The following is a 17,314-nucleotide window of genomic DNA, read 5'->3' on the forward strand; positions in this document are numbered from 1 at the left end:
TACTAGCTGTAGGGAAACATTTTGAGTTTTTCTTCGATTTAGTTATCGGTTTGTTTAAACACTACAAGTTCTAAAGCGATTGTAATGTCATAAATTTTTGGGCGTTATAAAACCAATAAATGTCACACTCTTCTGACTTCATTGTAAATACATCTTCCCTCTCTTTTGTGTAGATGAATCAACGTGCAGATGCATGTGTGCTCATAGGCTAGCAACCTATGCATTGTCTGTACAGGTAGATGCACGCCCATTCACTCCTTCTGCCTCCAGTTTTATGATGTTATCACCATATACAGGGAGGAAACTATTTACATAATATTTGCATGATGTCGAAAAACAGCTTTACTTCCTGCTTCAGCTGCCACAGTCCAGACATACGTAGAAACAACACAGATTGTGAGAACTGCAGGATTTAGGAATATTTCACCACAAGGTTAGTACCATGAAAACAGTCACGTCTCTGACATAATATCTATATATTATATGTGTAGTTTTAATCTGTAAGGTTTTCTCCCTAGTGTGTCTAACTCGGGTAAAAGCTATGTTTAGGAGTTATACTGTGTGTGCGTAGGAGCTCAATACCGGAAGTGTTGTTAGCATATCTGCGATCAAAGGATATGTAACACACTTTTAAGTATATGTGTATTATAGGACTGTTTGAATCTAGCAACAACACACAAGCTCGAGTGACCCTCAGAGACACATTTCTCTCGTTTGTGAAAAAAAACAGTAACATAGTTTGTAGTCAGAACTTTCATTTTCACCCGATAGATAATGAAAGAAAAGGAACAGAGAATGAAGGTGAAGAGTGAATGTCAGAGTATCTGCCACTTTCCTAAAGGGACACTCCAGCCGTCATATGCACTTTAACCCCTTAAGGACCGGGCTCATTTTTCGTTTTCTACCCTGTGGGACCGAGGCTGTTTTGACACTTTTGTGGTGCTTGTGTTCAGGTGTAATTTTCTCCTCACCCATTTAGTGTACCCACATAAGTTATATATTGTTTTTTTCAGGACAAGATGGGCTTTCTTCAGATACCATTATTTTGATCGTATCATCTTATTTACTATAAAAAAAAATAAAAAAAACATGGTGAAAAATTGAAAAAAAAGACATTTTATGACTTTTATTTGAAAAATCTTTTACTCACCTAAAAAAGCAAGTAAAAAAACTAGCTAAATAGATTCTACTACTTGTCCTGAGTTTAGAGATACCCAATGTTTTTATGTTTTTTTGCTGTTTTTTGTACGTTATAGGGCAATAAGTACAAGCAGCGTTTTATGATTTCCAAATCTTTTTTAACAAATCTGGTCAGTCTGCCTCCATCTCCTCTTTGGAAGATCTTTGAAGCCGGTTAACTCAATTTAACCCCCTCAAACCATATATTTTTGAAAACTAGACACCCCAGGGTATTCCAAATGCTGTTATTTTAACCCTTTCCATGCACCAATTATACAACTACACTTTGTCAAACTTTGTAATAGTAATTTTTTTTATTTTTTTTTCCACACAAATTGTACTTTAGTTATAGATATACAGGTTCTGGTATATGCCACTATCAAACAACACCCCAATGTGTGTTCAGGAACATCTCCTGAGTACAGCGATACCCCACATGCATGGGTTTGTCAGATTGTTTGGCTGGTAAAAGGCTACTTTTGGGGCATGCGTAATCCAGGTGGTCATTTGGTCATTCTGCCTCCATCTCTTCTTTGGAATATCTTTGAAGCCGGTTAACTCAATTTAACCCATTCAAACCATATATTTTGGAAAACTAGACACCCCAGGGTATTCCGAATGCTGTTATTTTAACCCTTTCCATGCACCAATTATAGAACTACACTTTGTCAAACTTTGTAATAGTAATTTTTTTTCACACAAATTGTACTTTAGTTATAGATATACAGGTTCTGGTATATGTCACTGTCAAACAACCCCCCAATATGTGTTCAGGAACATCTCCTGAGTGCAGTGATACCCGACATGCATGGGTTTGTCGGGTTGTTTCAGATTTAAAATGCCACATTTGGGAAGTGCGCTTTTTTTCTCCATTTTGGTCAGTCTGTACCTATGCCCTATCTGTGAGCTAGGCCACTCCAATTTACCCCATCAGCCATTTTTTTTATATATTAGACACCCCTTGGGTATTTGAAGTGCTTTTATTTTAACTCTGAGATTTTTGAGAAATTTTAGCACTTGCTCAAAATAATAAACTTTATTTTTTTATTTTTTTAATACTTTTTTTATATTTTTTTTTACACATTGTGCTGGTACTGGATGGTTCATCTAGTGACATCACTGCATAATTATTTTTAAATGTTAGCACATTTTTTTTTTTTTTCCATTTTTTTATTTTTTTTTTGAATATTTTACTAATCACATAGTGATTAGAAAGCTGGGCTCCATTGACTTGCATGGTTGAATGCAGTACCTGTTTTCAACCAGCAAGTGGAGCCAGTTCTCTAGAGGGTCTGGAGACCCTCTAGCGAACTTTTTCGTCTTTATTGTTGTAGTTCCCGGGCCGCCGCCATCTTACTTGATGGCGAAGATCACCGGCAGCTGCGGCTGTGACCGCTCTCCGGAGCGGTCACAGCCCACCTAAAGGTAAGTGTTTGGTGTCGCTGGATGCCTCCTGATCGAGGCATTCCAGCGACACCATTTAAGTTTAGGAGGCGATCGTTGATCGCCTCCTAAACGCTTTTAAAACGGGCGTCCGCCGCCATACAATGTATGGCGGCTGTTGACGCCCCGGGGAGGGGCCAGACATGGCCCCCGATGCCGATCTCGGCCTTGCTGAATGCCTCGACATCGAGGCATTGCAGCAAGGCCGTTTAAGCGAAGAAAGTGATCCTTGATCACTTTCTAAGCTTATTTAACTTTTTGACGGTTCAGGACCGTCAAAGGTCATTTAGTGACCTTCTTGTCATGACGGTCCTGAACCGGCAAAGGTCGCGAAGGGGTTAAGGAATACAATAGCTTTAAATTAATGTGTTTTTAACAAATTCATCAGAATCCCCCCTATGCCTTTGTTGTCTTTCCTGCTCCTCAACTCAGTTCCTGGGCTAAACACAACCCTTGTCGCCCAGTAGCTGAAACTGTCTGTTAGATCCTAACTGGTTCGTAGGGAGGAGAGTTGGGAACGACTTGCAGGCAGTACTTGACACTGAGTTAGCAGCAGGGAGGGGGTGCAACATACTAAACCCTTACAGTAAGTAGAACAGAGTCTGGCAGGTTGATAGGGGTCCAAGATGAATCTGGATCCACATGAGGGCAACCATATGAAAATAATTGTTATCCCCTAATAGGAACATCATAAATTCACTGCTGTTATAACCAGGGGCATAACTAGAAACCACAGGGCCCTGGTGCGAAAATTGCTCCCAGGCCCCCCAACTTCACAACTTGTCTGTACCTTCTTTTGCCCCTTGCCCCCCTTCCAACATAACTCTGGCACACATATGTAAACACACTTACACAAATTACTCACTGCTGTTATAACCAGGGGCATAACTAGAAACCACAGGGCCCTGGTGCGAAAATTGCTCCTGGGCCCCCCAACTTCACAACTTGTCTGTACCTTCTTTTGCCCCTTGCCCCCCTTCCAACATAACTCTGGCACACATATGTAAACACACTTACACAAATTACTCACTAACACACACATAAACACACATAAATATTCATTCTAACACTCACTCCATTTCACCCACTTCCAGGGGAGGGCTGGCAGCCTAAGGCCTGGGGGGCAAGTCAAGTCAAGTGGCCCATTGTGCCACCGAATCAGCCCATCTTTTCCTGATTTTCTAACGCATATTGATTATAAAAATACAAATATGATTCAAATGTGGTTTAACATAAGTAAATTTAATAGCAACAAAGGTTGGTAAAAAAAAACGCAAAACCTAATGTCCCCCTGATGCTCAGCCAGGTAAATGTCCCCCATGATACTGGCTGAGAATTATGGGACGTATAGTACACAGCAGCAGGGAAAGTGTTTTTAAGGCTAATATGAGTACCCTACCAGGATCAAGTGGGCCCATACACTCTCAAATATTAATTCCCTGGAACAGCTGATTGGGGACAGAGCTGACACATGGGAGCTGAATGTGGACAGTAATGACATGGGGGGCTGAATGGGGACAGAGGTGACACTGGAGAGCTGAATGTGGACAGCAATGACATGGGGGCTGAATGGGGACAGAGGTGACACTGGATAGCTGAATGGAGACAGTAATGACATGGGGGGCTGAATGGGGACAGAGGTGACACTGGAGAGCTGAATGGGGACAGTAATGACATGGGGGGCTGAAAGGGGACAGAGGTGACACTGGGAGGGGCTGATTGGGGACAGAGGTGATACTGGTGAGCTGAATGGGGACAGCAATGACATGGGGGCTGAATGGGTACAGAGGTGACACTGGAGAGCTGAATGGGGACAGTAATGACATGGGGGGCTGAATGGGGACAGAGGTGACAGTGAGGAGCTGAATGGGGATAGTAATGACACTGGGAGGGGCTGATTGTGGACAGAGGTGACACCGGGAGGGTATGATTGGGGACAGAGGTGACACTGGTTGGGGCTGATTGGGGACAGAGGTGACACTGGTTGGGGCTGATGGGGGACAGCAATGACATGGGGAGCTGAAAGGGGACAGCGGTGACACTGGGAGGGGCTGATTGGGGACAGAGGTGACACTGGAGAGCTGAATGGGGACAGTAATGACATGGGGGGCTGATTGGGGACAGAGGTGACACTGGTTGGGGCTGATGGGGGACAGCAATGACATGGGGAGCTGAAAGGGGACAGAGGTGACACTGGGAGGGGCTAATTGGTGACACACGTTGTTGATGAATGAAAGTGGTATGTTAGTGGTGACATTACCTTTTTTTTTTTTTTTCACAAATACAAAAGAATAATATATAATTCGTACAAAGATTGGTTTAATAACCTTGTACTTCTTCCACTTCTTCGTCTAGGTCTCCTGGTAGCTGCAGACTGCCGTTTCTACTTTGTGTCACTAACATCCGGTGCTCCAGCAGTCTGAGCGCAAGGGGGCGGAGCTTTTACCCCTGACGCTGCTCCCATCATCACTAGGCGGCCAATCTAATCTAAATGGCCGATGCGTGCTGCTGATGCCGCCGGCCGGAGCTTCTTTAATACTTTTTTTTTTTTAATTTATTATGGCAAGCCAATCTGGCTTGCCATATTAAATAAAAAAAAAAATTAAAGTAGCGCCGGCCGGCGGCATCAGCAGCACGCATCGGCCGTTTAGATTGGATTGGCCGCATAGTGATGGGAGCAGCGTGAGGGGTGAAAGCTCCGTGCGAGGGGGCGGAGCTTTCAACCCTCACGCTGGCACTGCTCCCATCAGGGCCGGCCGAAGACTTAACGCCGCCTGGGGCGAAGTTTAAAATGCCGCCCCCCCCCGCCGACGCCGGGGGGGGCGGCATTTTAAACTTCACCGACGCCCCCCCCCCTGGTGCTTACCTTTAAAGAGTCCTTCGGCGAGTCTCCCTGCTCTGCCACGGTGCCGGCTTGTAATGCTGAGCGCCGGAAATTGACGTCACTTCCGGCGCTCTGCATTACAAACCGGCACCGGGACCGAACAGGGAGACTCGCCGCAGAGGAGAGAGAGAGGGGGGGGCCGAGCGGGTAAGCGAAAACCACTTGGTGCCCCTCTCTCTCTCCTCCGTTTCAAAAAAAAAAAAAAAAGCGCTTGGGGCGGCAAAGTGCCGCCCCTTCTAAAGTGCCGCCTGGGGCAATTGCCCCAGTCTGCCCCATTATAGGGCCGGCCCTGGCTCCCATCACCAGGCGGCCATCGCATACGGCCGCTGGGTGCTAATGCTGCCGGCCGGCGCTGCTTTAATACCTTTTTTTAAAGGATCGGCTTGCCATAGTAAGTAAGTAAAAAAAAAAAAGTATTATAGTAGCAACGGCCGGCGACATCAGCACCCAGCGGCCGTTTAGATTAGATTTCGGGCGGCCTGGGGGGCAATTGCCCCCCTGCCCAGCCCGCCCCTGCCCACTTCACATAAATGCTCATACACACCTAAACATCCATATATATGTGTGTGTATATATATATATATATGTAACCAAAGAAAACTGGGCACTCACGGGTCTTTGTAGCAAAGTGCATTAAACACTAGTTTATTTCAATCAGGATATATTTACATTGCTTTATCTCCTGTGGCATGTGACGTCCCATGACCCCGATTCGCTCCTGTCTCCCCGAGCCGGTTCAAAAAAGTTTAGGAAGGGCCCACAAGGCTCCAGGTTGGAAGGGCCCTTTCTAAACTGTTTTGAACTGGTATGAGGAGGCAGGAACAAGGGGTCGCACTGGGCACCCTAGAGGCAAGGGCCCCATTGCAGCTGTGACCACTGTGACTACTGTAATGTTGGTTATAACATTTATAATGCAGCTAGTGGCTTAAGTTTTAAGTTTGAAATCATTGGTATGGAAAGTTAATTATACAGATGATGTTCTAAAAAATGCCAAGGCCCTGGAGCAATTGCTCTGTGTGCTCTGTCAGAATTGACAAATTAAAACAAACTGTTACATTTAGTGAAGCGTCCTTTCTCACCATCAGTTTTTTCTCCATCTCACTCTAAACTCCTGCCCCCATTCTTTTTTTCTTTCATTTGGTTAGCGACTGTGTAGACTCTTTCTATATGTTTTGTCTGACAAAACCACACATTTTCTTCAAGGTTATTTAAAATGAGCATGAGTATTCCAGAGGAGAATGATGAACAACAGTTCTCTCCAGAAGGTCACAATTTTGCCAATAGATTTGATGGCATCAGTTTGGGATCAATTCCATCTCATAATTCCATGGAAAACGGACAGCAGATGCATCAGCCTACTGGGGCCACCGAATACAGCCATCAGCACCAAGATATGATGGGTCTCAATCAGTTGGAGCAACCAGACACACTTTCATCAGTTCAGGGTTGCAGAAATAATTACAACTTTTTGACGGCAAACAAGCCAGGTGGGTACCAACATTAGAGAATGCAAAAATAAAGTGAAGTGGGTACCAACATTACATTGGTTATCATCTGCTTCATCGTGGGTGTGGTGACATAACAAGTATTGTTGTCAATGTTTTTGCCAGTTGAACTTTTCCTGTATTACATGTCTCCTGTCGAATGCAAAATCTTAGTTCAGTCTCTCTCTGCCCACCATCCTGCATGGATGGGGCAATCTGTGGTGTGCTGGGTTATGTTGGGCCTTTAGGTTGCAGGTTAGTCTTGGAAAGTGTTGCGTTGTATGTTGGGCTGTCACTCTATTGTATGTTACTGTGGTTTTGTATCTTATTAAATATCTGTTAATGTAGACAAACCTTTGTGTTATATTTTTATATTTGGTTTAACACCAAATTGGGAACTAACCTGATAATGAGATTTACCATTTCACCATGGCTAGACTGGTTTTGTGGGAATTCCATGTGCTTACTGGATGCTTTTGGCTGGACTTTATCACTGGGGTTAATACACATTAATACACATTGTGACAGAAAGCAGGGCATTGTTAGTGCAGTGCAGTCGATGGTGTGATGGCCCCAGGGAGAATGTTTTGTTTCAGGCAAGACAAAGTACATTCTGTAATTTAATTTGGGTTCCTGGGGTGGAGTGTTTGGAGAGAAGGAAGGGTCAGAAGAAGGCGGCTACTACATTTCTCTGTGATGGATTCAAAAAGAGAGGGCACAAGCAGACAAGCGAGACTGCATTTCTCTCCAAAAAGCCTGCTGAGAAGAAAAAGATCTGTGATTTAATTTCTTTTGTTTTTGTTGGCAGCAGATAAGCCACCTAACTATAATCAACTAGTTAGTGCTCAGAACAGTAAGACACTTCTTTCATTTTCTTTATTTAAATTGTTTTGTTTCCCAGACCTATTTAAAAAAAAAAGACTGTTTTTATCAGAAATACAAACTTGTGTCGTGTTTCAAACAAAAGACGGTTATATGATCCCAGGTTACAACATTAATCCACATTCTATCACACTAATTGCATAATATGTTTACTTATAATGAATTTATTACAATCCATAGGCTGTGGTCTAATATTTGTTGTATTCTACTTCATAGCTGTGAACTACTATCCACCTCAACAACCATATGTCCACCCAGTTACGCCTCAACCCATCCGCTGTTTGACAATTCGGCAACCAGTCATTGGGTATGTGCAAAAAAATATTTGAACATAAAATATTGTAAAAATCATGTATTTATAGATATATCTTTAACCATGTGCAATGCCCAAGCTTATGTATAAAGTAGCAGGTGCTTGCTAAGGTAGGAACCAATGCTCAGAGGAATGAGAAAGATGATGCAAAAATGAAAGTCATGTTACATGTAAGTGATAAGCTCAACGTGCACATGTAGATGTACATTTCATGCATCCCATGTCTCTTAGTAGAGTAGGGTTTCGATAAATTGAGTGTCTGCAATTGTAGACAACAAATAATGTGCGCCCTGTGGAATTTCCCCCCTTAGCAATGGCTCAGTAGTCATTGGCATAAGAGGCTACTAACCACTATACAGTGTTTCTAATATAGGGAATGATAGGGATCTTCATTTTTTAAATGAAAATGTATGTTGCCTAAGATGCTGCCCTGGCTAGGTCTATATAGAATCTTACTGTAGGTCTGTACAAGAACTCACGTGATAACCCACCAACCAATCACCAGCTCATGCAGACTAACAGACAGGTCATATGTAGAAATACAAAGCATATGATTGGTGAGAGCAAAGCATGCTGAATGGCTGAATGGGTCTCAAAGAGTACATCCAAATTTAAATAAAACTTTATTACTCTTCAGACGATCAATGCGAGGGAATACTGTACCTGTAGGGGCTGTCCCATATCATGGTAACAATTTCCGCAATGATCATCAATGGCCTCGTGATGGACCAAACCCAAGACCTGATCCAAGGACAGAACTTAGACCAAGTGCTTTACCAGAAGAGCAGCGTATGTGCATCAACATTTTCTTACTATCCATTCTAAAATGAGTTTGATATTGAACCGTGTACATTATCCTACTTAATACCTGTAAAGGCTGAACAAATTCCAGTAGCTGGACAGCCAGGGCGCTTAAGATTTTACCGCTACTACAAAAATCTTTGTGCTCTTTTATACTGATCCTTTTGGATTGATCACTGCATTGCTCCTAAATACGCACACAAAGAAATGTGGCTCTCAAAAAACTGGTTATCCTGCTCCGGAACGCTTCATAAAAGTGTCCGGCCTGGTACCAGCAGTGTGTATGTACAAAATGCAGGGTCTGGATGCTTCCTTGACCTACAACTGAGTTGTACAACCATAAAGTTAGTAAAGACAACAATGAAATGTGTAGTAATGATCTTAAATAGACTCTGTTTAGCTTGACATGTGCTTAATTAAGTGACATTTCCTTCTGAAATGAGCATTTGGTGGCCTTATTTTTTATTGATGGTAACAGTTTAGTGTTATGTTATAGGTCAGGTCTTCATCACCTACTCCATGGACACTCGGGATGAGGTTTTGCGATTTGCACATTTTCTTTGTGCCAATGGGTTCAAGACAGCAGTGAGTAAATATATTTTAATGAGGCCTAGGTTTCCAAAGTTTTCTGTCCTACTGTTATGGGCATTCTAAATAGTTACAAAATAAAAATTGGTAAATTGGTAACAATCCAGATTTTAAACATTTTGTATTATTCATATTCCTGAACATTCCATCTGTGCTTAATTTAGAAAACCCTGAAACCAATGTGTCTTGCGACTGTAGCGCCGATGTCTCAAATATCAAGTGGAAAGATTATATTTGAATATAGATTAAGCACACATGGCATACAAATAGCATTGATGTAATTTGATTACATATTTCAGACACTGTTATGTTGATTATCTCACCTTATGTTCAACAACCCATACTGTGTTTTTGTTGTCTTCTCTTAGATTGACATACTTCAGAGATCATTACAAGGTGTGGACATCATTAGCTGGATGGAAGGGAACCTAACTAATGTAAGTAATTTACTCCCTTGAGGGGCAGGCAATCTCAATCTCATTTGAACATTATCTCTATGAGCCTTTTTCCCCAAAGACTAGGGTGTTGGGCATCCGGTCATGGGATTAAGCAAGGGTGCCAGCAGTTACAGCCACAGTGGGCCTGGATTCCCAATCTTCTTTTTGGGACCACACTACTGCCATGGAATATACTATGGACAGCAGTGACTTTTACGACATTGCATTCTAAATACTGTGACAGTGTAAACCCCAGGGAAATTCTTAGTGTGGCATTTGGGTACAGGTGCTATCCAGATTGTAAATATGGGTCCCTGGGGTGGAGCAATTGGAGAGCAGGGTGGGCCAATGCTCCGTTCTCCCATTCTGTGGAAATTCCATGCTGGCTTTTCCAGGAGGCTAGAAGTCTGCAGGATCTTGTCCGGGATTCCTATGGGGCCGGCATCAGGCAGAGGTGCTGGGCATTAAAAACCCCTGATGCCTGATAATCAGAGAGACTGTTGGGGGAAGAGAAAGTTTCCCTGTGTTCCCAGGGAAAGGAGAGGCCCTGAAGAAGACCATCCCTGAGCCAAGTGAGCCTTTGTGTGGTGTCTGGGGAGGTTTTCCTCAGGGCTTCTCCTTGCCCTGGTATGTCTTGGTATGCTGAAGGGGACATAGCAAGACATTTTGGTCAATGCTATACTAACTAACACTGGCCCTGGTAAAATATACCCTGGGCTTCAATGCATTTTAACACTTAAGGCCAGATGGTCAAGCATTCTCCCCGTCTCACAGGTACTCATTTCATCTTAGCCAAAAGGCAATTTAAGTCTTGTAAATCTGAACCATGCCACATATGAGAGGAACATCTAGCTGCAGATTTTGTTGGGGGACCTGATTTTCTTGGCTTAGAGCTGAGGCAGCATTAAGTTGAGGGTGCTACTGGACATGCTCCACATGATTCGATTGGTTTCACAACCCCAATCATTCGCTTTGTTCCATACATTTTGCATAACTGACATGTTTGTTTGAGATGATTGCCAATATGAGGCACTGGCAATCGTGTCTAATGATATGAAGAACTATCATCAGTATTATTCTTCTAAAATGACTCTACCATCCATTACAGCTAACTGAAAAAAGCAAACTGTGTGTCTAAATGTCTGAATATTTTATATAACATGTCTTATCTGTATTTTATCTAGCACTTATCCTTGCACATTCATTGCTATAATTGATGGTAATCAATCCATATCTTTTTCCCAATAGGCTAACACCCTTATAATAATAGCGATCAGCCCACAGTATAAGATGGACGTGGATGAAAATGCATCTCCCATCACAGATAACCATGGTTTGCATGCCAGATACATCCATAGAATGGTAAGCAATATGAATATGTCTCTGCTTTCTGATAACTACCAAAGATCATGTAAACTTGCCTGAAACTCATAGCTTAAAATGATTTATCAGGGATGAACTTTCCATTTAATGAATAGCACATTCAAGCTGTGCCATATTGTTTTCCCAAGGACCAATTTGTTAAGACATAAGTCCACCCACCTCATGGCTACACATAGAAAAAAACATTATGGCTAACATTGATAAGGCACCTCAAAACAGGCAAGTTTAGCCTCAACATGGAAACAGTAGGATTTCAATATGGAATATGGTACATCTAGAAATGGTGCTTCCTATGGCGTTGGTATAGGCAACAACAGCCGGGTTGTCAACATAACCAATAATAGGACTACCAACTTGCCATGCACTTATATGAATTGGTGGTTTGCATTTAGAACATTTAGATTTGTATTTGAAAATATAATGTTTTAATTGTTTAAACATTTCGTGCAGATGCAAATTGAATTCATTAACCAAGGTAGCATGAACTTCAGATTCATTCCTGTCCTGTTTCCTAATGCTTGTGAGGTAAGTCATAATACAAAACATCTGTAAAAAATGCATTGTCTAGACTCACATGACATTGCCATCTTTGCTTAGTCTTGGACCCTGCTGCGAAGGGAACAATGCACCGGCTATATCTTAGTGGGGACAATAACGTTTTAAATGTTTGCCTCACTAATCCGCTTCAATGACAGAAATGAGCTGTGATACACTCAGAGACACAGATAGTTTAGTTTCCTAGTGGCTGCTATCTCAAGGCGGAAGACATCACCAGGTCAACGTAGGCACAAACAATGCTGCACACATTTCCACAGCCATTGAGGGTACACACTTGTGATGGCTTTCTCTAGCGTCATTGACAGTTGCAGGCATCCATCCATCCAGTAGCACACTAGCCTTTTAAACAGACTAAGAGGACCATCAAGCTAAAAGTGGTATAACCAAGTTAGACAGCTTAACATTTTTCAGCTAAAGGAAGAGTTCTATAAAATGGCATGACTGTTCCTTTACTTTTTCCCACAGTGTGTGGGTGCCAGTTAAAATTGCATTTTGGTACATTTTATACAGGAGGCTTGACCCATATATAAAAAATATATAAGAAGATGAAGAGTAATCATAAATAAGAACAGTAATAAGATAATGCAAAAGCAGAAAGGAGGCAACCAATGGCCTTTATCTAAATTCTTCTCTTAAGGGATATTTAAAGCCATATGGTTCCCTACTATTTGAAGATTAGATAAGTTTGTTTGTTTTTCCAAATTAGCAATATTAAAATACACATACTGCATTAGTATCTAAAGAGAACACTTTGCTTTGTTTTTGCTTTTTATTTTTATTTTACAGGAAGATGTGCCTGTTTGGCTAAGAAACACCATCATTTACCGGTGGCCTGAATCCCGTGAGGAAATTATTCTGAGGTTACTAAGGCAGGAGCGATACGTTATTCCTCCTGTTGGAGACCTTCCAGTACTGCAACTAAGAACTGTGTGACAAAAAAATACCCCACTGCAACAAATGACATTAAGGAACATAGAAATACACCAATCAGCCATAACATTATGACCACTGACAGGTGAAGTGAGTAAAACTGATCTTGTTATCATGGCACCTGTCAGTGGGTGGGATATATTAGGCAACAAGTGGACATTTCGTCCTCAAAATTGATGTGCTGGAAACAGGAAAAATGGATGTAAGGATCTGAGCGACTTTGACAAGGGTCAAATTGTGATAGCTAGATAACTGGGTCAGAGCATCTCCAAAACTGCAGCTCCTGTGGGGTGTTCCCAGTCTGCTGCGGTCAGCACCTATCAAAAGTGGTCCAAGGAAGGAAAAGTGGTGAACCAGTGACAGGGTCATGGGCGGCCAAGGCTCATTGATGCACATGGGGGGTGAAGGCTGGCCCATGTGGTAAATCCAACAGTTGAGCTACTGTAGGTCAAATTGCTGAAAAGGTAAATGTTGGTTTTGATAGGAAGATCTCAGAACACACAGTGCATCCCAGTTTTTTACACATGGAGCACTATGACCAGTCAGGGTGCCCATCCCGACCCCTGTCCACTGCCGAAAGTGCCTACAATGGACACTTGAGCATAAGAACTGGACCACAGAGCAATGGAAGATGAATCATTTTTCCTTTTATATCACAAGAATAGCTGGGTGCGTTGGCATTGCTTACCTGGAGGACACATGCCACCAGGATGCACTATGGGAAGAAGGCAAGCCGGCAGAGGCAGTGTGATGCTTTGGGCAATGTCCTGCTGGGAAACCTTGGGTCCTGACATTTATATGGATGTTACACGTACCACATACCTAAGCATTGTTGCAGACCATGTACATCATTCCATGGACACAGTATACCCTGATGGCATTGGCTTCTTTCAGCAGGATAATGTGCTCTACCACAAAGCAAAAATGGTTCAGGGATGGTTTGAGGAAAACAACGAGTTCAATGTGTTGACTTGGCCTCCAAAGTACCCAGATCTCAATCCAATGGAGCATCTGTGGGCTATGCTGGACAAACAATTGTGATCCATGAAGGCCCCACCTCATAACTTACAGGACTTAAAGGATTTGCTGCTAACGTCCTGGAGACAGATACTACAGCACACCTTTAGAGGTCTAGTGGAGTCCATGCCTGGATGGGTCAGGGCTGTTTTGGTGGCAAAAGGGAGACCTACACAATATTAGGCAGGTGGTCATAATGCTATGGCTGATCAGTGTATCTCTTTATAGCATCCCAGATGCTTTGATGGAAATTACCGTATTTACTTGATTATAAGACGACCCCCCAAAATCTGAATATTAATTTAGGAAAAAAAGAAAGCCTCAATATAAGATGACCCTAAAGTTTTACTAGTAAATATTAATTCATGTAAACTATTTCTTCATATTTAATAAAAGCTAGGATTGAGAAAAATATTTTTTGGTTTTTATTTCCTTTTATTTGCCAATCTGCCCCCCAGTTATACACATCTGCCCCTAGAAATGCCTTATACCCCCCAATATGCCACTCTGCCTGCCTGATGTGCCTTATACCCTCCTATATGCCACTCTGCCTCCAGACATGCCAAATACCCCCTATATGCCACTCTGGCATATAGGGGGTTAAAAGGCATATCATGGGACAGAGTGGCATATAGGGGGTTAAAAGGCATTTCTGGAAGCAGAGTGGCATATAGGGGTTAAAATGCATTTCTGAAGGCAGAGTGGCATAAAGGGGGTTAAAATGCATTTCTGAAGGCAGAGTAGAATAAAGGGGGTTAAAATGCATATGACATAAAAGCCTTATGCCCCCACATATAACACCCCCCTCCCGACTTACCAGTGCTTTTGACTCCCTGCTGTCTGGTGGGGGCAGCGGGAGGAGGGTGCGCCGTCATAGAAGCCTTAGCGGAAGTGCCAGCTTTAGGAGGGGTAGTCTGCGTCCATCGAGGGGATGTTGGCCGGCTGCCAGGGAAGGTATGCGAGATGCGCATAGACAACCTCCGCTGCTTCCCGCTTTTTCGCCGGTGCAAAAAGCCGCTCAGCATTTGCTCTGAACAAAACCTCGTCTTATAATCAAGCAAATACGGTAGTTGTAATAGCTTAAAACAAGATACCACATCTTTTGATAAAAGGGACCATTGCAACAGTGTTAAACTATGTATTGAGAAATATGAATCAAGTAGATCAGATTGGCACAGACTCAAGTAATTTTTGGTTAAGACACAGCATTATAGCTTTTCTTTTTTGCTGCTGTTTGTCCCATATGTCATGACATAACCTACTGCTTTTATCTTTACCAATAAGATCAAAGTATGTCATTCAGCATGGTTAACATACACATATTTTTTATTCATGACCTGTACTTTTGTATACATATCAAGAAATACAAATTTGAAGTGTCTGCACTAAACACAATAAAATGTATATATATGAGTAGTAAAAATAATTTGTATTGAGTTTTACATTTTATTGGAATAGTAATAAACATCTATGATACACACAAACACTTTTACAGTCGCTCACTTTCACTAATTCACACAATTCATTCACACAATTATTTATTCTCTCACTCATTCACACAATGCATCAACACATGAATTCATTAATTCTCTCACTCTGTCACACAATTCATCCACATAATAAATCATCCATTCGCTCATTCTCACTCTTTACTTATTTCAATATTCTTACTACCCCGTTTCTTACTATCTACCCCATCTCATTATCTACCCCCTTTCCTCCCCTTTGTAGTTCACTTACCTTGCTGAAGTCCTGTGGTGTGAGAGAGCGAAGCTTCTGTCTCGCTGCTCTGTCGCGGTGCTTGTCGCTTTACTGCTGAGCGCCGGGATATGACGTCATATTCAGGTACTCAGCGTGAAGTACTGGCACCAAGACAGAGGCCTGGCGCTCCCACCACCGCAGTCAGGGCAGCGGGGAGGTGGGTGGTAGCGGGGAGCGGAGGAGACAGAAGGGCGCCGAGCAGTTGCTGAAAACTCTTTCATGAGTGACCACTCCACGCCCCTCTCTCTCCTCCGCCTGGGTGGCGTACAGCATTTCGATTAGGGGGGCACATTTTGGTCCTGCAGACTGCGGCTGCTGATGGGGCGGATGTGTGCCCCCTCGCAGCTGCACCAGAGGCGAGTTTCCTGTGGGAAGGGATTTGTCCCCCGGTTCCTACGCCCATGTGTGTATGAACTGTAACATTATTTATGCCACATTTAAGTTATATAACAGTTAGAAGTAAGTATAAATAGGGTTGCACACAAGTTGGCCTTTTACCACTAGGCCAGTGGTCATTTAGGGCAAAGAGGAAATCCTATTAAAACAAAGCAATTTGTTCAAGAAATTAGATCAACCTGTAATTGTGTTGGGATTCTAATATGATATAATGGCTGGGCCATCTTTAGTCATAGTGCCCTCCTCAACTCAGGCGTACCTGCTGGTGGTATAGTACTGACATCAACACAGACCTCCACACTAGTGACTTTTTCTTTGGGGTTTGTGCACCTCTCATGCTGCTCGCTGCCATATCTTGGTGCTCTGCAACATACATCAGGCAGTGAAAAACCTCAAAGAATCAGTAGTGTAAATGTATGCTTTACAGAGCTGTAGACTCTATGTATGCTTTACAGAGCTCTAGTCCCTGGTAAGTGCTGAGGCGACCAATGAACAAACCCATATGGTAAGTCTGGGCCCAAGGTAGCTGTCCCTTTTATCTTGTGTTAAACGCAGCCCTGTATAGGGGTGATTAAAGGATAAAAGATGAAATTACTCTTTCTTGAACTTATGACTAGAGTAATTGTATTAACTGAATTTATTAAATTGCTTATGATTAAATGTATGCTTTTGTAATATGCCACATAACAAAAATAATAATTACAAAAAGATGAATAATATTTTAAACTATTTTATTGTCCCTGGAAAGTCTGTAAAACTATCATTTTGGCAATAAGCAAATGATACTTATCAAAACAGATACTTAAAAAAGAAGTCTGGAGAATGATCCGGTTACCACACCACCACTGGCTGAATAGCAGTAGCCATTCTATCATACATATCGCTTTTTACCTTAAGTCGACGTTCGGCCATTGCAAGAAATTGAAGAAACATGATATCCCCTAGCCACCACTGCTGGAGTAAAACAGAAGCCTTGGAGGACCAATCCACACAATGGAATCTAATTATTGGTATAATTGAGGACATTTTGTGTATATACCGTATTGGCTCGGATATAGGCCGCCCCCGTATATAGGCAGCACCCTAAAAGTTTGGTGCTTTTTTAAAGAGATATGCTGCCACTGTCCTCCCCCCCGAGATATGCTGCCAATGTCCCCCCCCCCGAGATATGCTGCCAATGTCCCCCCCCCCGAGATATGCTGCCACTGTCGTCCCCCCCGAGATATGCTGCCACTGTCGCCCCCCCCGAGATATGCTG

The 17,314-nt window shown here is 42.6% G+C and overlaps 1 protein-coding gene across 1 annotated transcript; it reads left to right on the forward strand.

Annotated features, from left to right (window-relative positions):
• The first annotated feature begins 362 nt into the window (after nucleotides 1-362).
• TRAF3IP2 (TRAF3 interacting protein 2) lies at nucleotides 363-13,079 on the forward strand. Its single transcript, XM_053460056.1, has 9 exons — nucleotides 363-433; nucleotides 6,710-6,993; nucleotides 8,089-8,179; nucleotides 8,823-8,974; nucleotides 9,483-9,571; nucleotides 9,943-10,011; nucleotides 11,260-11,373; nucleotides 11,845-11,919; nucleotides 12,739-13,079. The coding sequence occupies exons 2-9, from the start codon at nucleotides 6,720-6,722 to the stop codon at nucleotides 12,883-12,885; spliced, it is 1,011 nt and encodes a 336-aa protein (XP_053316031.1). The 5' UTR covers nucleotides 363-433; nucleotides 6,710-6,719; the 3' UTR covers nucleotides 12,886-13,079.
• Nucleotides 13,080-17,314: the final 4,235 nt, after the last annotated feature.

Source organism: Spea bombifrons, chromosome 3, assembly GCF_027358695.1.
Source record: "Spea bombifrons isolate aSpeBom1 chromosome 3, aSpeBom1.2.pri, whole genome shotgun sequence".
NCBI lineage: Eukaryota > Metazoa > Chordata > Amphibia > Anura > Pelobatidae > Spea > Spea bombifrons.